Below are 25203 nucleotides of genomic sequence, written 5' to 3' on the forward strand. Positions count from 1 at the left end.
GTATTGGCCCCCCCCGAAAACTTGTTGATATTTTGCCGCATTTCAGGCTTCAAACTTAAAGATAACAAACTGAAAATATTTTTCAAGAATCAACAACATGTGAGACACAATCGTGAAGTGGAACCAAATTTATTCAACATTTTATAATGTGTTTACAAATAAAAAACTGAAAAGTAGGATGTGCAAATGTGAGACCAAATGACACGTTGGTGAAGTCTGTTTGTCATTGTTGTCATTTAGGTCAACATTGGATCATTCAGACATCATCAGTGAACTTCTGGAGTCGTTTAGCTGAGCTGAGAGAACAGGGGGGCCAATATTTTTGCACATCCTACTTTTCAGTTTTTTATTTGTCATGTCAAGATGAGATGGGGTCACCGTGAAATCTTACCACCAGGAGTTTGTGCTTCACTTTGTCCTGTACCATTAATACATCCTAGTTTTTGCTTCAATACATAAATAAAAATTAATATAAAAATAATTAAAACATAATAAATTGTCTGTGTGAGCGCCACTGATTAATCTTAATTATAAAGAATAATAATAAATATTATTTGAATGTATGACAATCAGGATGCTGTGACATAAACACGCCAGGAGCAGGTCAGAAGTGTCTGATCTTCATCACGTCGGGGTCTCCTCGTCATCATCACCAGCAGCAGCTCGGGGTGACTGTCCCTTTAAGAGAATGCACTTGCAGCCATTTTCTGCTCTTTGTGTGGGGTGGATTAGCACTGGGCTGATTCTGGGCGAAACTAGAGCATCAATCGGCACAGAAGACGGACGACCAAACGCATCGATCAGCAAACGCTGGACCGCCGTCGCAGACCGTGACACCGTCCGCCCGCCTCCGGTTGTCGCCGGATAGACATGCAATTGACAGGTAAGCGGAAGCATCGGCGGGATGGAGCCGCAGCGCTTCGGCTGGACGGGGATGGAGATGAGCGCTGGTGGGGGGGGGGAGAGAGAGATGGTGGCGGGGCGTTCCGCCGCTGCGCTCCGTGCGTCTGAACCGTAAAAACTGCGCTTTCTGTTGTTGATAGACGGGCGGATGGTTGTGCCACACGGACGGGATCCCCGTTAGCTTCCATTGGAATTGCTGCTCCCTCAGAGATGGGTGGGGTGAGATCAGTGATGGAGGGGGGTAGGACTGTGTAGCGGTACACATTGATGCAAGATGGATCGCGTAAAAGCCGCACGGTTTGTTTTTTTCCTTCCTGCACCGGATCTGCGTTTTCTTTTGCGCGTTGAAAGGAGAGGTCCACTGCGATGGGATGAAGGAACTTGGAGCTTCAGATGGCTCCATCTCACCTCCCTTTTCTGCCATATTTTGCCCCGTTCCCCACCCTCCCCCCGCAGCGTGGAGATGGAGCCACGGCTGTGCCAGTGGCCTGTCACTGATGAGACAGCTTCACCCACTTCCACTTCAAACGAATGTCCAAACCTTTGTTTGATTGAACCCAAACGCCCCATCAGACATAGGACCGTGTATTTATAACCATCAGCTGTTGTGGGTTTTTGCACACTCACGGAGTTTTGATGCTTCGCCAACCAGTTGTGATGTAATGACGAGACTAGGAGAGGTTGCTGTGAAAAAACAGTAAATCCAAAACCAAGAACTACCATAGGCAGCATCACCTGACTGCTTTGACATCCTAGATTTGGGTGGGCACTGATCAATATCCACCCTTAAAATCCTACAAAATGAGAGGAATCCTCATGACTTCAGGACTAGAGTCGTGTTAGATGGAATAACAAAATTGAGATTTTATTGGCTGCTTTCACTCTGATATCTCTACACTGTCTTACGCTTAAACATCTGTCCAGTGTACGGTCATTTGAAAATAAATGGCACTGTTTTGAAAATCAATAGGCGGTTAATGTTAAACCTACCTGAGATCCACTACTGTATTTCCAGCTTTCCAGATAGGAGCTTTAAGTCTGTCCTCCATTCTAAAAGAATGAATTGATAGTTGGACACCAGAGGCAGCCCCTTTCTTTTTAGTTTGACCCTCAAATTAACTCACCGATGGCAAAAACCTTAATCTGGAGATTATAATCACACTGGTATCATTATTAGTTTGATATGAATTCAAGAAGAACAATTTTTCATTAACAGGAGCTTTCTTCACATTATCCATCAATGAATTATAATATTCATTGAATTTGATACCAAACTGAGTCCAATGTGTTTCACGTCTGAGCTGGACTCACGCTTTTATTTTTATTTGTTATCTGGCAGCGGTGAATTTTCCAGATCAGCCAGAATATCAGCTCAATCGTGGATCTTATTGATTTTACAGGGATGTGGTCACATATTTCTTGTGGTCATTATCCATGAATTGACAAACAGAAATCTTGTACAAGTATTTGTCCGGATCCAGCCACTGGACAGAATCAGTTAAGAATCATTGAATAATCATTACCTCTCCTGAAAGTCCAAGTCAATATCTATAAATAATGTTATCCAGCTATCACATGAACAAATGAACAAACACTGCTCAGTAAAATAACGTATCTCTAGTAGGAAAGAGAAGACGCATAAATGACAGGAGGTATGAGTCGTCCGCTATTCAGGTGCTGTGATGATGGTTGTTTTGTCACATTTATGTAGTTTTGTTGCAGTTATAAACAATACCACACTAAGAATATGAACCTTGTTATCACCTGGACTACCTGTTATTTCTCTTCCTGCTTCTTCAGGGTAGTAAATTTAGAGACAGAAAGAGACCAAACAAATGTCTATAGATATAAATAACCAACTACAAAAGACACAGAAAAAAGGGAAGTAACTCCAAAGTAGTTTTGGAAAACTGTGGTGGACAAAACAACCCATCATAGTGGACAGTTTTGTCCACTGCAGCTGTATGAAGATGTTTGATTTCAAACACGTTGAAAAATGTTGGTGATTAGGTTTTTGTTTACCCCTCATGTGAGCCGGGTCTAAAAGGAGATGACATCATAGGGATCATGAGATGACAGCAGTTTGGCGCTGCCTGCCTCTGAAATGACAATCAGCTTCACGTACCGCGACGAACAGCCGTCACTCACATGATCAGGACTGAAGCTGCTGGAAGCATGTGACTGTCATCTGTGTGTGTGTTTGTCTGTTTGGTAGTGATTGTGTGGTAAACAATCATGTGTTGACACATGCCCCAATGAAGACCTTTTTCCACACTGCTGATTGGCTCTGATCTCATTGTAAAGATATATTACGGAGCTAGCCCCCGGCGGAGTGTTTCATACATGATGTGGCGCTGGAGTTGACACACTTTCTTTCACTCTCAGGCAAGACGTCTTTCTAGAAATGCTCAACAGCCCATGCTGGACATTAACGTCTCCTACAAGTGAATCAACTTATACGTTAATGCTGTTTTTTAAATGAACAGCTGACCTCCAAATGAAGCTCAGTCATCATTTATTCCCTTAATGCTGATGGGAAGTTGGGTTAAGTCCTCAAGCATTTCTGGTGCGTGATGTGAAACTATCATTGCAGCGTTCTCCCAAAGAGCTGAGAAAGCTCTTGTTTTGCAAAGTAACCCCAAAGACAACATCATAAAGAGATCTCAAAGTGATGTGAAAATTTTGATTACATTTGCTGATCTGCTTACACTCTTTCTATCTTTGTTTAGCCATTTTTTTAATTGTTCAAAAACAAGTCCTCATCTTCTTGAATTGCTCCTGAACCTTGAATTTTTTAATAAGTTTCTGTCCGAGTTTAAATTTCATTCCTTGTTTTTCTCATAACATTTCATGCACATCCCCAAAACTCTTCATTCCTCTTGGTTTGGTGTCTCTTCAGAGCTCTCGATGGATAGACGTTGCATCAGGGCAGCCTGTGGCTTGTTTATGGTGCATGATAGTCAACGTTTGTGTTTAATTTTCCAAAGTCCAATCACTTTATGAGCTTTGTAAAAAGAGTTGTCACATGTGGCCTCCAGCTAAGGTTACTGTTCCAAAGGGAATGAAGGGTCTCTTTGCTCAGTAAAGATTCATGCAGACACAACACACCAACTGTTGAGTGGAGTACAGGCTGGGAAAGCTTATTCAGCTAACCCACGCCTCAGTCCGTGTCTTTATTCCCCAGCACAGATGGGACTTTAGTAGCACTGAGCATGTTTATATGCCTGACCGAATCTCTTGACAAAAGTTACATGCTCTTTTTCTTGTTTAACGCTGAGGTTAAAGAATAACCCCCCCCACACCCAACAGAGAGCTGGGGTATCCAGGTTGTGAAGATGGCACCAGTTGCAAGTACAGAGGAAATGGTAACCTGTTTTAACATTAGCGTAGCAGCGCCGTAGTGGCATAGTGCCCTAGATTGTTGAAGAAACATGTTCCTGCAAAGGACTACAACCTCCAGCGTGTGAGGTGTGATATCTGGTAGACTGTAAGATAACAACGCCCATCGTCAGTCGTGATGAGATAGATCTGACATACAAACCCTCACTTGAGAGTAATCTTCCTCATTACCACCTGTGTTTATTGGAATGGGCTTTTCTGTGTCAGGACACTGCAGTGTCATTCACTTAAGTGTCATTCGGGAGGCGGATGACTCAGTTGTTGGCATTGAGTCTCACACCGTGCACTGTTCAAATTCAATCTGCACATGTTGACTATGACTGTTGACAGGTGACAGGAAACCCAAACCACTTGTGTTCTCACTCTGTTTGTTACTATTCCACGGTTAAAGTCCTACTCTAACTGGTTTATGTGCTGACTGGTAGCAGTGTGTAGGCTTATTACTGTGTTTGGAAGTAGGATGGGTTGACTTTTCTCGTCACTTTATGGTTGAATTCAAGGACAAAACAAAAACCTTGTCAGTCAAAAGTTGTTCAGTATTTTATTTTTACCAACCTTTACTAACATATTATTCCTTCTCTGAAGTGATGCGTCCTGTTGTTCAAAAGTTCCGCACTTTCAAAAGTATTCAGCGTTTCTCAGGCAAATAATCCCAATCCTAACACCTGGAAAAATATTCCAAAAACTTCTCATTTTCAGTTTTACAGCCAGAAACTCTGTCAAGATTTTAAAATGTTCACAAAGCGTTATTACTTCTCTGAATAATTTCACATATTCCACAGCTTTCATCATTTCAAACAATCAAATGTTATATTTCTAGAATTAGTTCTTTTTATTTTTCATTTTGTAGTTTGGCAGACATCAATGTAAGAGTGACGATGAGCTGGAAAAATATTCTAAAAGTTTTGTCGACGAATCGGTTTCAGTTCCATCTATTACATGGTACATAGGAACCTAGAATGATTTGTGCTTGCTCTACTCCTACTAGTCTGGGTCCAAACAGACTCAGCTTCAGAAGACCTGAAGCACTAGGAGTGCCAACAAAAATGTCCCATAAGGTGGCATTATCAGGGGAGAAAAGATGACCAGTGATAACTTTAAACTCTTTTGTGAAAACATTGCAAAATATCATGTTCAGTTTGCAATTTACAGTATTTACATCCATTCTTTCACAAATCTTTACTATTATTATTTTGATATGACTGGTTTTACTGAGGTCTCATTAATATCATTTGCCATAAGCCCTTTTTTAGCAGTAAAAAAGTTTCCTTTTGGTTCAGGATCTTTTCTCTCTCTCTGTTTGACCTCGGTTCCACTTGGCTCTTTCTTTGCTCTCCCTGGCTGAGAATATTAAGCTGATTAATCCCTCTCAGCCATGTCTGCAAGATCAGAGAGCATATTTCCTCGAGGCACATTATGTCTTGGTGGACACATGCATGCTCATTTGTCTGGATTGGTGAGGAAGAAGGCTTACTTACTTGGTTACTTCATTTTAATTGATTCATTTTAATTGATTCACATATAAGATGCATACTCGCTTGAAGCTTCTGTGAAAACCACAATGGCTTGTGGCTGCACTGCATATGCAAGATAGCACATTTTGTGCTTGTCGGATGGGATTCACTGCCAGATTGTTCTCCCCTCTCAGATTAATGACATTTCCAGGTCTAGACATTTCAAGAATTATATGCTTCAAGTGTGACTGCAGCCAAAAGAAAAGGTGGAACGGAAACATGCGGCGGCCTCTGCCCTTTACTTCCTCTGAGCTCTCGTCTGGTATTAGTGTGAAGAAACACCCAAAACTATAGATACACTCCAAATGGGGTTCCAAAGAGGAAATGGACTTGTCTAGTCATGCAAACAACAATATGGGCATATTTGACAAAAAAAAAAAATATTGTGACATTACATATTCGTTACTCGTGATAAACCCTCAGACTTACAGTTTTTGCTGTTTGCTATAGCTAAAAATTTTAACTATTGCCTTTAATTTATTATTTTACATATTAAGCGACCGTTTCTGAAATTGAATGGAAATTCAATAATTTTCCTTCAGTCAAAGATGTTCACAAGTTTTTTTTCAGTCTACCTTCCATTCGATCCATTTTGGACAGAATTCCGAACATCCTTCTTTAATTTTTACCATGTGTATGAATGTTCTGTGATGTGCTGGTGATCTGTTCGGGGTGTACCCTGCCTCTCGCTCGTAGCCAGCTGGGATAGGCTCCAGGAGAAGCGGCTGTAGACAAAACGATTATGGCCGTCTCATCTTCAAGATGGATGTACGAATGGATGGATGTTAGTTGATATTATCCTCTTTTCCAAGGGTAGGAGATCCCAGACCTCATTTTGATTTCTGATTTCTTTTGCATTCATACAGGATGATGGGTGGAACTGAGGTGCCCGTATTAAAATGGGTCATGGAAATGTTTGCGTTGATGAGTAGAGCTACAGGTAAATCCAGTGTAGAGGTCGCACATAAAGGAGACAAGAATTACTTATCTTTTGCTGGTAACCCGTCTGGAATCTCAGAATTGTTACAGCAGAAATGGTTCTAGGCTAGTGTTATCAGACAGCTCAAAACCAGTTCAGCCCAGAATTACTTCTAAAAATGAAACAGTGGTCCAGTAAGTTCCTCCACCCTCCTCCCCTGCTGAGCTTCAAACAGTTACAAATCTAGGATTACGAACATATGCATTTTGCAGGATTAAGGAAATCCTAGTTGACATTTAATAAGTCTTCCCTTCTAAATTCCTTTCTGTACATAAAAACAAACATTGTCAAAGGAGAACTAATTCAAGCCTTTTGGGGGTGAAATTAGTTTACCAATCAAGTAACTTGACAACTTGTAGATCTATTCAGCCTCTGATAACATTTCTTTTGATAGCTCGTTTACTGTATGTCTTTCCTTCTGGTGTATATTGGTCTGATACCATTGACGTCCTCACAGACATCTTTACTTCCTGTGTGGCAAAGTCTGAAGGCATGAAAAGCTGGACATTATCACGAATAGCAGTGATTTCATCGACTGACAGAAATACGAGGAACACTGTGAACACCAGCTTCAGCTGTGACTGTACATCCTGTTATTATACTTTAACTCTTTTGTGTCTGTTGTGACTGGAATATTTGTTCATTTTTTTCTTTTGGTTTGTCTTTGTTTTCCATTTAGACAGTGCCCATGTTCATTTTTTACCCATTCTCCACCTGTAAAGGGATTTTTATATTCCTGAAAGGCATTGTATCCTCAGGCCATGTCCACACATAGCCGGATCTTTTTGAAAACGCATCTTTTTGTCCCCGCATAGAAAAAAAATTCACGTCCACACGACAACGTGTTTGAAAAAATCTCTGTCTACACGTGGCCACATAGGTACGTTGATCAACACGTTTATAAGCAGAACAACTCCGAGAAAGCCAGCAAAGAGGACTGGGATTTGGAAATTCACTCCGTTCCTCCCGTAGGAGGACCTCCATCACAGAGTTCTCCCATCAGCAGACAGCGCGACCCGGTCTGACCCAGAATTGGCGTTGGCGTCTTTGGCGAGGAACGTGAATGAATGAATTATTTAATATATAATCATTATCACTCATAAAGAAAGAAACAGACAAACAAATAACGTGGAGCTGTTATACGTCAGAAAATAGCCAGTTTTAACTGTCCATTCTGTTTGTACATGCAGACACGGGTCACACACACTAACTTCACAGCAGTTTTCGTCACAGGGAGATGCACCCCGGATAGAAAAAGCTCCGGCTACAGCGTTCACACGACAACACATACCTGGCTTTTTAAAAAAACGTCACTTTGGCTGGCGTTGGAAAAAGTTCAGTTTTCGTCCCGGATATCTGCGTTGTCATGTGGACGGAATGTGTAACCGTAAGAAAAATGTTTTTCAAAAAGGTGTGGCTACGTGTGGACGGGGCCTCAGAGTGTACTCTTATACCAGTTGATCTGTAGAGGAATGTGACTGGATATGTGTTGATTGCTCATATTGAGCTTTTAGTTCCTTTTATTTCCCTTGTCGTTACCTGGGACATCAGAGCTATTTTTGAGGAAGAACAAATATCCATTTCTCCATCCAAACTCAATTTCAGTTTTCTCATGTTTTCATATCTCCATTCTTTAACTATGTTGTGTCCTTTGCGTTAGATTGCGAGTTTGACCCCGGCCTAACGTTGACAGCAGGAATATGTTTGTACACAGAAATTGATTGAAATTGAAACTACTGTAGTTGTATTTATACATTAGATAATTCTACACCTTAATTCTTTAATTCCACTGGTGTGTGTGTGTGTGTCTGCACATATATATAAGATTTTTATTGTTTTTTTTGTTTAACACATCCTTTTACAATGATTTATTTTTTGAATCAACCTGTAGTATAAGGTGGACAAAGACGAACCAGTTCAGTGTCAGCAACCAACATAAATAATTAACAAGGTGTTTTTGTTTCATATCATGAGTTGTCGCTGTGGGACATGATAATTAACTTACAATCCACAACCACAAAAAGCTTGAAGTCGAAGTAGTGTCGGTGAATTCTGAATTCTTATTGACTGCAGGCGATTCATTGTCTTTTTATAATATTGAACGTGCCACTAAACAGTTAGATGATAAGTTGGAGTTAAAAGAAAACATCTGCATCCTCATCTCATATCCCTCTTTGCTTTTGTCAGACTGGGGTGTTGTGTGAGTGACGCCTTGTTGCCATGACGACCCACGTGACCCTGGAGGATGCCCTGTCCAACGTGGACCTGCTGGAGGAGCTACCCCTCCCAGACCAGCAGCCATGCATCGAACCCCCACCCTCCTCCATCATGTACCAGGTACGAGCTCCCACCCACTGTCACCACCATCCTCCATCACCCACGGTTGCTGTCATTCCTTCAATGGACGCCTTTCTCTCCCTTCTCCCTCCTCCTGCAGGCCAACTTTGACACCAACTTTGAGGACAGGAATGCATTTGTGACCGGAATCGCCCGTTATATAGAGCAGGCGACGGTCCACTCCAGCATGGTGAGATCTGTGTTATACTTTTTAGTAACATGTGCCATCATGTTGACTGTTGCATCTGACTGGTTGAGTTGATTCTTTGTGTGTTTTTATAGATGTAGACCTGATCAGAATCATAAAGCTGACTGTGGGAAGCAGTCTTGTCTGATTGAAGACAAGAACTGTTAATCATTTGGCTCCTTTAGGATTTGGCTAAGTTTAGTTAGGATTTCTAAACACACACACACACACGCACACACACACACACACACACACACACACACACACACACACACACACACACACACATATACACTGGTGAATCAGGCAGGCAGTGCACCCCCGCTGGTGAATGAATGAAGCGTGTGATTCGACTGACAATGAGGGGAACTAGTGCTTAATTTAACCTTATTTAATCAGGAAGTCCCAATGAGGTTGAGACTGGTCTATTTGAGGACTGTACTGGCTAAGAAATCAGTCTCACTTACCTATGAATGGAAGAATTGTTTCCCCCTCCGGAGTATTAAACAAACACCATTCATGCTGGAATATATATAAGATTTCTATCAGTAATGTACACATGTAAAATCCAGCAGGTTAAGGGATCCACTCAGGGTTTCTGTTTTGAATGTCTTCATCCATCTGTGCAGAATGAGATGCTGGAGGAAGGACATGAGTATGCTGTAATGCTTTACACTTGGAGAAGCTGCTCCAGAGCCATTCCCCAGGTAAACACATCAACATAAGCACAAACACACACGCATACAGTACGATCATTTCGCTCTTCTTTATGGTACTGTAGTTTTCCTTTCCTTCACAATCGGCCCTTGATCATAAGAAATCTATTATTAATCCCATCTGAACTCCTGCTTGTCTGTTTGATGTGTAGATTCCCTCACAGAAAACATGTTTATGTCTCATTGCAAACATGATTCATTAGATTCTTCTTTTACCTAACCTAGCGTTAAACAGTGGATAATAAGCTGCCAGTGTTTTGACTCTTCTCCATACATTTACATTTCAGTAGCTATGATTGACATTTTTACATTTAATGTATTATAACGGTGACCCCCATTACTCCTTTGTAACGTATAGCGAGTCGTAATAACTGTTTAACAATCCTGCCTCAAACTGACTGTGTAAAAGGTAATGATGTGGAAAATATCGCCTCAACATGACTACAGTATTACCACAACTATCAGCTGTCAGGACTTCCTTATATACATGCATGATTTTAGGAAACCTCCACAGTGTGGTAAAATATGAACTACTGTAACAGTGGACCATGTTGTATGATGGCGCCATCCTGTGTTAATCAGGTGAAGTGCAATGAGCAACCAAACAGAGTAGAGATCTATGAGAAAACCGTGGAGGTCTTGGAGCCCGAAGTGACCAAGCTCATGAAATTCATGTACTTCCAGGTGAGAATACTAGTTTCTTTTCTCTGCAATGATCAAGGCAAAAGTATGAAGTATGCTAAGAAAGCCCTAAATTTGGGTTTCTGTAATGGCGCCGGGTTTCATGTCAGACTTGAGAAAAATACATATTTGATGATAAGCAATTCCTCAAAACCTCTTTCTTTGTCTTTACAGCGGAAAGCTATAGAACGTTTCTGTAGTGAGGTGAAGCGTTTGTGTCACGCCGAGAGGAGGAAGGATTTTGTGTCTGAGGCCTACCTGCTCACTCTGGGGAAATTCATCAACATGTTTGCGGTGCTGGATGAGCTGAAGAACATGAAGTGTAGTGTTAAGAACGATCACTCTGCCTACAAAAGGTAGCGAAGGACAAGTAAAGGGAAAGCAGTAGAATATTGTTTTTGGATATTTATTAAAATTCCTCCCCTCCTCTGCATCCAGGGCGGCTCAGTTCTTGAGGAAGATGGCAGACCCTCAGTCCATTCAGGAGTCCCAGAACCTCTCCATGTTTTTAGCCAACCACAACAGGATCACTCAGGTTGGTGCACAGACATTTATGGTATTATCGTATTACATTTATACACTTATGCACTTATTCATCTAAAGGTGATGACAGAGTAACAGAAAGAAATTAAATGATTTTGACCAAATTGAAAGCTTTATGGCCCAGAATCAGGTCCAAAACAAAATACCTTTTAATCTCTCCTTACAATAACTTTTCTGGATGTATAAAAGATGATGTTCCTGAGTTCCAGTTTTTTCATACATTAATTGTTGATATTTGTCAGTAGACAGCAGACATTACATGTGTTCATGAAGGGTAAAGGTGGCCTCTTGTCCCTTCTGTTTCTGTGTAGTGTCTCCACCAACAGCTGGAGGTGATTCCCGGCTATGAAGAACTTTTGGCCGACATTGTCAACATCTGTGTGGACTATTATGAGAACAAGATGTATCTGACACCCAGTGAGAAACACATGCTGCTGAAGGTACACATTTTGTCACATCATAATCTGCTGGTAAACTGTAACAGTCAGCAGCCTGGTTTTTAGCTGTCAAACTGTCTTTTGCCGATGTAAAACAAATGACTTCTCTGTGCATCAGGTGATGGGCTTCGGTCTGTACTTGATGGATGGGAACGTGAGTAACATTTACAAGCTAGATGCCAAAAAGAGGATCAACCTGAGCAAGATCGATAAATTCTTTAAAGTAAGGCTTTAAAGTAGTGGCTTTTCAGCTTCTCTTTCAACCAGTCATTTTGTCATGGCATGTGACGCATTCTTTGCTATTTCAGCTTCAAGTGGTGCCCCTGTTTGGAGACATGCAGATAGAGCTGTCGCGCTACATCGAAACAAGTGCTCACTATGAGGAAAACAAATCCAAGTAAGTGAACGGATCTTATGCTCTTTACAACCATCTGTTTCCGCTCATCCTCACCCTTCCACTTTCTCCTTTATGCGTTCAGGTGGACGTGCACCCAGAGCAGCATCTCACCGCAATACAACCTGTGTGAGCAGATGGTGCAGATCAGGGAGGACCACATCCGTTTCATATCGGAGCTGGCGCGCTACAGCAACAGTGAAGTGGTGACGGGCTCTGGCCTGGACAGCCAAAAGTCTGACGAAGAGTATAGAGAGCTGTTCGACCTCGCTCTGAGGGGTCTACAGCTGCTGTCCAAGTGGAGCACTCACGTCATGGAAGTTGTGAGTCAATGACGAGACTGGCTGTGATTGATAGGGCTTCAGACTGTGCTTCAGTCACTATGAGTTGTTTTATGTATGAAGAAGATTGTTGTTTTTTCCAGGGAGAATTTGTGCTTGTGATTTATTTCTAGCTCTCTTTGTTTCTATCAGTATTCGTGGAAGCTGGTCCATCCCACGGATAAGTTCTGTAATAAGGACTGTCCAGGCACAGCAGAGGAGTATGAACGGGCAACACGATACAATTACACCAGTGAGGAGAAGTTTGCCCTGGTGGAGGTGATCGCCATGATTAAAGGGCTACAGGTAAAACAGCGTTGACTCTCACAGGTTTTGAGTATCCGTTCTCTCAAGTGACAATAAAAAGATAGTTCAAAAGTGAAAACCGTATAAATGTGAGAAACTGTAAAGTGGGCAGTTTTGATTGTCTTCCAAATACTGGCAGAAACAGTATTATGTGATATATTATATTATTATTTTGAGTGTTTTAATGTTTTTAAGATCGTATTTCATGCAAAATACATTTTCTCATGGTTTCCCAACAAAAATGGCATTTTTCGCAGCTTAGGGAATTCAGAAAATTGTTAATGAGAGAATAATATAGGACATGAAAAATGTCTCATTGGCATCTGGAATGTTTTCTCATCTTAGTTACTGGAAGAATGTAAATAAAGAAGTGTATGAAGGTATTCAAAATGATGATCATGGTCCCGTATAATGATCTTTGTAGGTTCTGATGGGTCGAATGGAATCAGTGTTTAACCAAGCTATCAGGAATACCATATATGCAGCACTGCAGGACTTTGCCCAGATGACCCTTAGGGAGCCTCTGCGCCAGGCTGTACGGAAGAAGAAGAATGTCCTCATTAGGTACACACCCACAATGATGATCTGATCGAAAATTCTTTTAACTCATTCTTATGTCTCCTCTGCGTGGGAATCCAATATTCGTACAAGCTCTCCTATCCTGTTTTCTTCGTCTGTAGTGTTCTCCAGGCCATTCGAAAGACCGTATGTGACTGGGAGGGGGCGAGGGAACCTCCAAATGACCCCTGCCTGAGGGGGGAGAAGGACCCAAAAGGCGGCTTTGACATCAAAGTGCCCCGCAGAGCTGTGGGACCCTCCAGCACACAGGTAAGACGTGAAACTGAACAGGGCTGTTGTAAATGATGACTTGATTTGCTCACAGGGCAAATATGTAAGAGTGTATTGATGAAGTGGCCTGAAGTGCAAACACACAAATGACTTTTAAAGAAAATGAAAATGAAAAAGGAATTGTTTTTGGTCTATCTTCAATTGGTGATCCTTAACAAATGGTCAAGGCATTTCAAGAGACTGACAATGGAGAGCAAAGAACTCCGGTTTAATGTTGTTACCTCTTTTCACTTTGTTTGACTGATTCCATGGAGTACGGTGCTTGTAACTCCTTTGCAAAGGTAAGCAGGTCGAGGTTAATGAGGAAAGTTGGGGATTGTGATCGTGAATTTAGTGAAGATAATGCAGATCTGAGAGCCCTGGGAGAATACTTAGCCTTACAATGTGTGCAATGACAGAGGTTATGGTCTATCAGCACTAATGACATTCTTCTGGTAGCAGGAGCATCTGTGTCCTTGGATACATAGATCCATTTTTTTTAATGAGGGGTCTAATGATGGTCAGGAAAAACAGAAGGACCAGATTATAAGACAATAAGATGAACAAAACTGTAACACATTACACAGTTTGATGGCTGATGGATTGTTTCTCTGAATTCTCTGCACTTTAGCAAAGTACATTTTTATTTGGTAGAGATCTTTGAGTGACAATTACAAATCCATTTACTGTTCGTATTCTTCCCAAAACTCCTCCTGTGGTGGAAATTATAAATAAATGTGGATTCCATTTGCCTAAGGCTTGCTGTGAATAATTTCTCCTTGACATCTCTTTACCGTTGCCATCTCTCTGCAGCTGTACATGGTGCGCACCATGCTGGAGTCACTGATAGCAGACAAGAGCGGGTCTAAGAAGACTCTTCGCAGCAGTCTTGATGGACCTATAGTTGTGGCCATAGAAGATTTCCACAAACAATCCTTCTTCTTCACACACCTTCTCAACTTCAGTGGTGAATATATACTCTCAGGGCTACTTGGAACTAAACCAAAACTATTGTTTTATATTAAATTAATATAATTTTATATAATAATCATCCTCTGCTTTCTGCCTGTGTCCATGCAGAAGCCCTGCAGCAGTGCTGTGACCTTTCCCAGCTGTGGTTCAGAGAGTTCTTCCTGGAGCTGACCATGGGTCGCCGAATCCAGTTCCCCATTGAGATGTCCATGCCGTGGATCCTCACTGACCACATCCTGGAGACCAAGGAGCCCTCTATGATGGAGTAAGACAAACACTCAAATAGTGAACTTTCTTTGGTTATTGAGATTTTATTATAATTACCGTTGTGCTTCCTCCAGGTATGTGTTGTATCCTCTCGACCTGTATAATGACAGTGGTTATTACGCTCTCACCAAGTTCAAGAAACAGTTCCTTTATGACGAGATTGAAGCTGAGGTAAGATTTTTCTTTAAATCAGTCTAATTTAAAAATACAAAGTGTGCTACTACAGAAACAGCTCCTTGATGTTCTTCCTGTTTTTAGGTTAACCTCTGCTTCGACCAGTTTGTTTATAAGTTAGCAGACCAGATATTTGCCTACTATAAGGCAATGGCTGGGAGGTAGGAGCGACTTTATAAGCGTTATTTTCAGATATCACAAAATCTGTATACTAAATGACAATCCATGTGTTTCACAGTGTCCTTCTAGACAAGCGCTTCAGAGCAGAGTGTAAAAACTACGGTGTGATCATCCCCTACCCGCCGTCAAACCGTTACGAAACACTGCTGAAACAGAGACATGTACAGGTACTGGAAACATGACAACAGTCAGTGGAGTCATTATCTGTTCTATCTCTGATATTAGAGGACACAGATGTGTCCACCTTTTTGAATTAATGAAATGCCTGTTTGCATTTTTTTGCACTGTATTCTTGACTGTTGCTGATGCAGCTGCTGGGACGCTCCATTGATCTGAACCGCCTGATCACCCAGAGGATCTCTGCAGCGATGTACAAGTCTCTGGACCACGCCATCAGCCGTTTCGAGAGCGAAGACCTCACTTCCATAGTGGTAAGATTACACACCAGCGTCACACTCTCCAAATCTCAGCAGGACCTTCAATATCCTCGATAAACATTATCTTTATATCTGCGGCAGGAACTGGAATGGCTGCTGGAGATCAACAGACTAACACACCGGCTCCTGTCCAAGCACATGACTCTGGACAGCTTTGACGCCATGTTCCGCGAGGCCAATCACAATGTCTCCGCTCCCTATGGGCGAATCACCCTCCACGTCTTCTGGGAGCTCAACTTTGACTTCCTCCCCAACTACTGCTACAATGGATCCACCAACCGGTCTGTTTGTTGGTGAATCTTCATTAAAAATGGGCTTTCTATCATCAAATCTACTTGTGGTTTTAAACAAAAAAAAATCTCTTCAGCTTTGTGCGTACAGCAATCCCCTTCACACAGGAGCCTCAAAGAGACAAACCAGCAAATGTGCAGCCTTACTACCTTTATGGGTCCAAGGTACAGGAAAGATATCCCTCAAATCTTGTTGTAGCAGTGAGTGAAAGGGAAGTTTATCTTTGTCTTCAGATTAATACTGATTGATATTTTCTGTTTCTCTTCACAGCCTCTGAACATTGCCTACTCCCACATATACAGCTCCTATAGAAACTTTGTTGGCCCACCCCACTTCAAGACTATCTGTCGTCTCCTTGGTTACCAAGGCATTGCTGTCGTGATGGAGGAGCTGCTTAAAATTGTCAAAAGCTTGGTATTCTCTTCCTTTCCCAATGCATCCATTGCAACTTTCCTTTTCTTTCCATCGATGTGTTGCATCTCATGGTGTTATTTTGTTCCCTCTTTACTGCGTCCAACTGTTTGCCTTCCCTTTTTACAGCTACAGGGCACCATACTACAGTATGTAAAGACACTCATAGAAGTCATGCCCAAGATTTGCCGCCTACCACGTCATGAGTATGGCTCCCCAGGTGAGTGTATACTCCACGATGTTCCAAAGACTTCAATGGATGTAGGATTATATACAACTATTTTAGCTTTATTATGTACACTCAGGAACCGGATAAGCTAGAAAGACGAGAGAGGAGGCCGGTATAAGGCCATAAATCAAAGCTAGCGCTTTGATCAACCTATGTACTGGCTTTGATCTATGCACATAGCTTTGACCTACCCTAAAAGGTCAAAGCTATGCACTTGTCAGGTACTACTTTCAGGGTACCCTGAACTACCCTGGAAGTAGGTCAGGGTAAGTCGTGAGATGTTGCAGTCTCTGACTGCCTTGTTCCTACTTGTCTTTTAATTACATTTTTTAAATTTATTATTTTTTTATTTAATTTTAGTACCAGTGTAGATTGTCTTGCAGTTTTGATAGAAATCTTTTTTTACGAACAGATTGCCATGTGCATGTGTCCCTCAGGATGAATTTTAATCACTGGACACTCTTCTAGCTGGTCATTTAGCTCCTCCATTAAGGCACAGTTTTCTATATTAACATTTTGTATATGTTCAACAGTAAAAGCATGCCTGCCATCCACTGCCTTTTGTTTTGTGTAGCAAACATTAGTGTGCCAACATGAAATGCTCAGCGGTGCAAAAATGTGATAAAAGCATGCTATCTACTTATTATCAGCACTTACTGTGAGCATTCTTCTAATGTTAATGATAATTGACCTTTGAATCTTCCTTTATTTGACAACATACAGTACATCTCCATGCATCCCATGCACCTCTGTGTCCTAGTATTACCTCCTCCTTTTAAAGCGCAGTGATGTACATACTGTACTGCCTTTTTTTTAGAGCAGACATTGCTTGGAAACACTACTAGTGTAATATAACCTATTTGGCAGAGGCAAAATTATTGTTTAGAACAGCCATAAAACACATGCAGCTCTCAGCCTTAATGGGAAAGTATTTACAAGACACAGACCAGTACAGTAAAGAAAATCAAGAAGCCGGAGAGTTTGGGAGGGAGTGACTAAGTTAATTTTTGACACTTGTGAAAAAAAGATACAGTCAGGCAGGTCTATGAGAGGTGATAAAGAATAGATAGAATAGAATAATATAGTTATTTCATAAATTTTAAGACAGTTTTCCTCTGAAAATGAACAGAAATACTTAACTTAATCAGGCATCTTAACGTGTCTTTCTAAAGCAAGAGAGATGGTTTAAGAGTTTCTTCCTACTTACTTTGCATTTCTCCTGAATGGCCTCTGTGGCTTTTCACTTGAACTGTGTGAAGATTAGAGGCCTGTCAGATGGGATGTTCCTCTGAGAAGGGTTTAGTAAGCTGTAGATTACTGACGTTCTGTACCCGGAGTTCTGCAGATGGCTTACCTCCTTTGATCTTACTGTCAGCAGTCAAGGATCCTCATATGCACTTCTGTGTGGGCCTGATGGTGACCCTAATGTAGGTTAGGGCGGTTGGGCAAACCTGCTGACATCACCTTGGTTGCAGTTCATCAAAAATGTAGCTTCTTATCCAGCTGCTAGTTTGGTAGCAGCAATGAAAAGCTGGTCCATTAAACCATACAGTAGATTCTGCATGGTTTAATGGACCGCACAGGATCTAGCAATGTTTTCATGGCTCAATGTTTTTTTGCTTGTGCCGTCCCAGGTATTCTGGAATTCTTCCATCATCAGCTCAAGGATATCATAGAGTATGCTGAGCTGAAGACAGACGTCTTTCAGAGCTTAAGGGAGGTGGGAAATGCCATCCTCTTCTGCCTCCTCATCGAGCAAGCTCTGGTAAAATATTTCTTTTGCAAACATTCATTTCCAATTGATGCTGTTATTTTACTCTTCTAGCCTTTTCTCAGCTCTCTTTCTCTGGTTTTACACCTTATGTTTATCTTTTTGTCCTCTCTTATTCGACTGGTTCCCCAACCTTTCTACTGGCAACTCCCTCTGGGGTCTCTGAACACACTCAGTGCTTGGGGGGGCATTTTTTTTACATCCCGCTTCAAAGCGGTGATGTATTATAATTGTCAGTGTTCGTGTGTTCGTCCGTTCGTTCGACCTTGAGAAAACTAGGTCATGGTCAAATTTTAACTTTTGTACACTCAGGAACCAGATAAGATAGAAAGACGAGGGAGAATGCCAGTGTGAGTACGACCATAGATCAAAACTAGTGCTTTGATCCACCTATGAACTAGCTTTGATCTGTGGGCAAAGCTAGTGCATAGCTTTGATCTACCCTGAAAGGTCAAAGCTATGCACTTGTCAGGTACTACTTTCAGGGTACCCTGACCTACCCTTCGCAGGATGTTGCAGTCACTGACTGCCTTGGTTCTTGTTTGTTTTTGTAACTAATAACCTTGTTGCCTGACGGTTTCTCCCCAGCTTATGATGTTGATTATATCCTAAATCAAATATCACAGTCAGACGTTTTCAAGCCCCCGTTTTACCTGCCCTCAAGTATGTGTGATCTTTGATGTTTTATTTTCTGAAATCCAACTCTACTGTTTTTTCATTTCATGCTGGCAACTACCACAGGTGGTAAGGATTTAGGACTTTCATTGGTATCAAAATAACATAGGCCAAATGCTTTTTATTTGCTTGTCTCTCTTGTTAGTTTGCGCTGCTGTGTTTTTGTTTCTTCTTTTCGGCATGCACAGTTTCACCTCCAATTGGTCACAAAGGCAAAAAAAACAACAATTCTAGTGGTTTATTTTTGTCTCAATTTTATATTTGCATGAACAAGTTAACCAACAAAAAACCCCTTATGCCCTTTTCTTCCGTGGAAAAGGTTATAGTACCTTTCTGTTTGGGTGTTTCTATGATCTAGTAATTAACACTGCAACTCTTCATCTCTTTTCAATTTCTGGTTGTCTATGAAACCTGTCTATATAACACTCTTCAGCCATGACTCTATTGCACTTTGTGTTTGTAGGATGTGTGTGTGTGTATGCATGATTTTATTTGGACTGTCTTTATTATTTATGTAAGTCTGCATTACAGCAGATGTGACTTGCTTCTTATATCAGTGCATGACTCTTCTCATCCATTACTGTTCAATTACAAGATCATTTCAAGATGTTGCTGCTGTTTGTACATTTTTAAACAAGGCCTGTTATCTTTGTTGACAAACCATGTGTGCTGTCATTACATAGCTAAAATGCAAGCACAAGATAACAAACAAACAGATTATAATATGCTTTCAACCTTGACTTCTAACTGCTGAACCAGAATATATAGGAGTATTTATTTTATAAAAGAGGTAGATGAATCATAATTCTTTCAGAGATCATGAGGTCATGGCTCAATACAGAACTGTAATTATGACATAATAAAAATGGACCTATGCATTCATTTATTCAGTTCTTAATTTCTTTTTCTGCAAAAATTGAACATAATTTGACGGATTGAACAGCATATAGAGTCAAGGTCAGAGTTAACTATAACTTATGGTGCACTATATAAGATATGTATACCATTTTTAGTATTAATATTAATAAATTAGCTGAAATTGTCAAGGAAATACTGAGAAACAATTATGTTGATGCTATGGACTCCAGGCTAGCCCCAGCCTGTGCCATCTTTTTAGCATAATACACAAACACATAATAAACAAACTATATGTGACTGTCTCATTCTCTAATCGTAAGACTCTTCATTCAAAATGAACAAAAACTTACTGAAGCCCTCTTGGCCTCTCTCTTCTGTTAAGCTGCATTCACACCAGATCTTTTTTTTTTCCTTCTTTTTTTTGTCTTTTGTTTCTGCTGAGCAGTTGTTTTATTGTTCTTTGTAACAACACCTACAACAGCAGCAATTTCCAGTGTCATGACAACCAAACAAAATTGAGGGGCAACTGACTGGAGCTGGCTGAATGTCGCTCGAGTAGAGATTTTTTTCCTTTCAGGCCATGAACAAATCGACAGACTATTTGTAGCCTGAGAGATTTTTCACTCGATGACTCATCTGCAATGACTTTACATATAATCTAGTCACTACCAAAAAAACCCCCAAACATTTTACCACTGAGATCTAAAAAGATTCCCTTCCACACAAACTACTCCCTGCTTGAGCCTCAATGACTCATTCATATTTTCCAATAAAATGATCATCTCTGAAGATGTAGACCAGAGGAACTAATCAAATAATACAAACTTCCTTATTTAGTTAGTAAATGATTAATTATGTAGTAAAAGAATATGATTTTTTTTTATTTTAAACCAAAATAACATTAATTCATTCATTAATTAATTCATTCAACCGTCCTTGCACTAAAATACCTGTAGAGCATGTAGGACACTTGTCAACCTATCATTCTGGTTGGGGGACTTATTTTTTAACCTTTTTTTTTAGCAGGTGAAACGTTTAAGAACCAGTTCTCATTTATCAACATACCCTGAACAAGAAGCTCCTGTAGGAAATCCTACATGGCCTTCGATAGTCTTTAATGTGAATGTTCACCAGTCCTGATGGGATTCACAGAGACTCTCTATTCCCTTTTGTCTAACTGGCCAGTGTTGGCCTTGAGGGACCTGTGCTCAGTCTTGGTCCATTCCTGCTCTGGTTGTGTTGCCTGCAGTGTTCAACAACACCATTCTTGTCACAGTAGACTTGAGGCAGGTATCGATCCACTAACTGAGCTAACAGCAGAGGACAGAACAATCAAACATAAGTAAGAAAAGCAGAAAGAATAATAAGCAGCAGTATCCATGTCCTGGCCAGTTCTTACATATTGCACCTTGAAAAATACAGACGCTTTAGAAGAGTCTTTAGCTCTGTGTCAACCTAAATGAGCATGAGGGTAGGTGAAGATAAAACATTGTGTACCTAAATGTGGTATAAAGTCAATTTCACCTCATGGCCACCTGTATACTCTGTCAGTAGGTGGTGACTTTTTGCTTGAAGTGACCTTCTCTTTTGTTATGTTTGAATCTCAGTCCCAGGAGGAAGTGTGTGACCTACTTCATGCCGCGCCCTTCCAGAACATTCTGCCCAGAGTTTACATCAAAGGTATTCACAAATGGTTACAAACAGCAAATTACAGGCAGATGGGTAAAACAGAATCTAAATGTTTGCATCTACAGCTCCCTCTTTGAGCTCGTGTGTGTTTGTGTGTGTGCAGAGGGAGAGCGTCTGGAGGTCAGGATGAAGCGGCTAGAAGCCAAGTACGCCCCTCTGCATCTTGTGCCTCTAATCGAGAGGTTGGGAACCCCACAGGTGAGTTCAAAACTGTTTAGTCTTTAGGACAAGCACACAGACAACAACAAACAGCCTTTCTTTCGCCTGTATTTTCTATAAGGACAGATGAAAAACATATTTGTTAACATTTTAATATTATTAATGAGTAACTTCTTTCCTGTTCTCTTTCCAGCAAATTGCAATTGCTCGTGAGGGGGACCTGCTGACCAAAGAGCGTCTGTGCTGTGGCCTTTCCATGTTTGAGGTCATCTTGACACGCATCCGCAGTTTTCTGCACGATGGGGTGTGGCGTGGACCTCCGCCCACCAATGGTGTGATGCATGTTGATGAGTGTATGGAGTTCCACCGCCTGTGGAGTGCCATGCAGTTTGTTTACTGCATCCCTGTGGGCACACATGAGTTCACCGCAGAGTGAGTGGTGCCTGGCTGCTGTATTTCACTATTTCTACGTTTGTTTCCCCAAAATTATGCTTCAGTTTGATGGAAACAAATGTGTTAAATGTACCTTATCTTCCAGGCAGTGCTTTGGGGATGGGCTGAATTGGGCTGGCTGTGCCATCATCGTGCTGTTGGGACAGCAGCGGCGCTTTGACCTCTTTGATTTCTGCTACCACCTGCTCAAAGTCCAAAGGCAGGATGGCAAAGACGAAATCATTAAAAATGTGGTGGGTCTCCTTTATTAGTGTTTTACATGCATGCTTTTACACATTTTTTGACATAGTCTGATTTATTACTTTTACGTGTCTTTCTTGACAGCCATTGAAGAAGATGGCAGACCGTATTAGGAAGTACCAGATCCTCAACAATGAGATCTTTGCCATCCTCAACAAGTACATGAAGGCGGTGGAGACAGACAGTTCCACTGTGGAGCATGTTCGCTGTTTCCAGCCTCCTATACACCAATCCCTGGCCACCACCTGTTGAAATAGACCCACACACACGTAGTGCACACAGGCACTGAAACACACACATAGCTGTGATACTCATTTCTGCCTCTTCCTGGTCTCTTACAGATGTAGTTTACCAGGATGGCCCCTCACTGACTTCAAGAATTCAAAAACAAAACCTCTCAAACTATTATAAAATACATCTGTCTTTGAATTCTTGATGCTTTAACCCTGATAGAAGTGGACCAGGCTAGAGGTGGAAATGTATATTCACATTCTTTTTCATTTTAGTCTCTGTGTGGCTCTGACTCATGCATGCCGTCTTTTGTTTCCTCTGCTTCACATGTGTTTTTTGACCATTGACACAAATGCCACCGTTGCAGGTCCAAACTAGAACCAAGGCAGTCACGGATTGCAACATCCTGCGACACCCCTGAATTCAAAAATTTACGCTGATCTACTTTCATATGTCAGTGTAAATCAAAGTTATGGTCTTACAATGGCCTTCTCCCTGGTCTTTCTATCTTATCCGGTACCTGATTCTACAAAAATTGAAATTTGATCTTGACCTAGTTTTCTCAAAGTCAAGGTCATCATCTCATTTTCATCCCCTTTGCTGCCCGAGTAATGTGCTTTTTGTTTCATCTTTCTATCTGCAACGGTTGCGAAGATATTTGGTAAACTAACGGACGAACACACGGACGAATGGACGGACGAACACACACAAACACTGACAATTACAATAAATCCCCTTCGCGGGATGTAATAAGCCTTTAACAAGAGAGCCGAGATAAGACTAAATTCAAGAAGGTCGGGATAATATACTAAACATGAAAGCAAAAAATTAATTTTCTAAGTTACAAATAGATATTTTAACGGAAACATGGTGCTGCTACATGCTACAACTAGTACCAGTACTCACACAGGCCCCAGTACACCTGTGGTACGCCTATGCCTGTCTTCTGTTATGACTTTTCTTTTTGTGTGTGTAATATTTCAAACTCTTTACTCATTTGTGTAATAACATAGTTTGCCATCTTCATGATACAGTGTCTTTCATGATGCTTTTTAAGAATTACTTTTTCAATACCTGCTTGCTTTCAAGGGAATAAAGGTACACCACAATTTGGACTGTATTTTATTTATTAGTTCTGGTTTTCTTGCTTCATCCTAGCAGATTTTTATTTGGTACCAATTCCACTGTAAATTTCACTGTTGAACAAAGTGAAGTGTTGGGTGTTGTAGTTGTTATTGTTTCTAATTCTGAATATTTTAATTTACACATCCTTGATATATACTCGCCTCTCAGCTGGAAACCTCATTACTGTTTGTTTTTTCTCTGTCTGTTGGAAAGACTTTTATATTCTGTACATGAATACAGTGATATTTACATTTTGGGAAAAGAAGCATCTTCATCTGGGTAAATGTTTTTCTTTTTTAAGAGTAAAAAAAATAACAAAAGAAATCAGTAGAAAATACCTCTAGGTTCTGAAACGACAGTGCTGTACTACATTAACCTGTTTTGAGTGTGAATTGATGATGTTGGCCGGACATGAAATAGTCAGCACATAAAGGAAAAAAACAGAACTAATGTCATTTATAATTTATGAATAGTTTCTGAAATATAGTCAGTATTTACTACTGTTTGACTTTTGATTTATATTTAGCAGTGTTATCAAAATATGCAACATTTTCCCTATTTTTTTCATACGAAGGAACGCAAATCAATTACAAGTGATGCTTCCTTAAACAGCCCCATGATCCCTTTCTGCTCTGTTTTGAATGAAAAAATTCTTTTGTACTCCACTGTCTTTTTTATCATATTTATTCAACTCCAACTTAATGTTCATTTAAAGATTAATCTAGTAAAAATGAAGGTACCAATGTGTCATCTCAAAACCTTAGCATGGCAAGTGTAATTTATTGTCATCAATGGCTCCATTTGTGACATGAGGCTTCGTTTATGATATGGTTGTACAAGTGAAAATGTTTTGAAGTACAAAATAATTTAGAAAAGAATATAAAATGTACAACAATGGTCCTGCAAAGGATTTGAAATGATGTTGTATTTCCATGAAATAAAAAATGTTTAACTGAAGTTACATCATTCTGGTCTCTTACACCTTGGTAACAAAAGATTGAGTATCTTGTCCTTGTTTTTCTGTCCATAACTGTGACAACCGTGGAGTGTTATTTGTCCAACGCACTGGCCTGTGAAATATGCCAACATTATCCTGGTCATACTGCAAGCTGTGGCTTACTTGGTGATGCTATTGTCTCCCCCATCTTTATGCCATTTAAAGTTTTGGTTGATTTAACAAGAGAAACAGCTGGATTAAGTCACCATGGTTATTAAGAAAATGGCATCATCTGACTCCAGACTATTCACGTCTTTCGTGTGGCTCTGCTCTCGGAGTGTCCCCTGGCACTCGCCCGTAAATGATCTGGAACAGGCTCCAGTGATCCCTGTGACCCACAAAAGCAGAATAACTGGTCAAGAAGCCCACCCCCTGAGAACTAATACCAGGTTGGAGCTGCCCGACCCCTCAACCTCCCATTGTGTATGTCGCATGCCTACAGGCCCCCTCATGTGTGTTTGTGTTTGTTTCAGGGGCCTGTACACACATACATACATGCA

At 40.8% G+C, this 25203-nt stretch overlaps 1 protein-coding gene across 1 annotated transcript; it reads left to right on the forward strand.

Moving 5' to 3' along the window:
* Window positions 1–727: 727 nt before the first annotated feature.
* cyfip2 (cytoplasmic FMR1 interacting protein 2) lies at window positions 728–24663 on the forward strand. Its single transcript, XM_068326103.1, has 30 exons — window positions 728–883; window positions 8983–9132; window positions 9233–9322; window positions 9949–10026; window positions 10618–10719; window positions 10891–11072; window positions 11155–11251; window positions 11571–11699; window positions 11815–11919; window positions 12005–12093; window positions 12176–12413; window positions 12564–12716; window positions 13141–13280; window positions 13397–13544; window positions 14358–14511; window positions 14625–14781; window positions 14858–14954; window positions 15042–15118; window positions 15196–15304; window positions 15449–15568; window positions 15656–15855; window positions 15942–16029; window positions 16136–16279; window positions 16406–16496; window positions 18140–18270; window positions 21417–21489; window positions 21602–21696; window positions 21851–22089; window positions 22196–22343; window positions 22435–24663. The coding sequence occupies exons 2-30, from the start codon at window positions 9016–9018 to the stop codon at window positions 22600–22602; spliced, it is 3759 nt and encodes a 1252-aa protein (XP_068182204.1). The 5' UTR covers window positions 728–883; window positions 8983–9015; the 3' UTR covers window positions 22603–24663.
* Window positions 24664–25203: the final 540 nt, after the last annotated feature.

This window comes from Antennarius striatus, chromosome 10 (assembly GCF_040054535.1).
Source record: "Antennarius striatus isolate MH-2024 chromosome 10, ASM4005453v1, whole genome shotgun sequence".
In the NCBI taxonomy this organism is placed as follows: Eukaryota; Metazoa; Chordata; class Actinopteri; order Lophiiformes; family Antennariidae; genus Antennarius; species Antennarius striatus.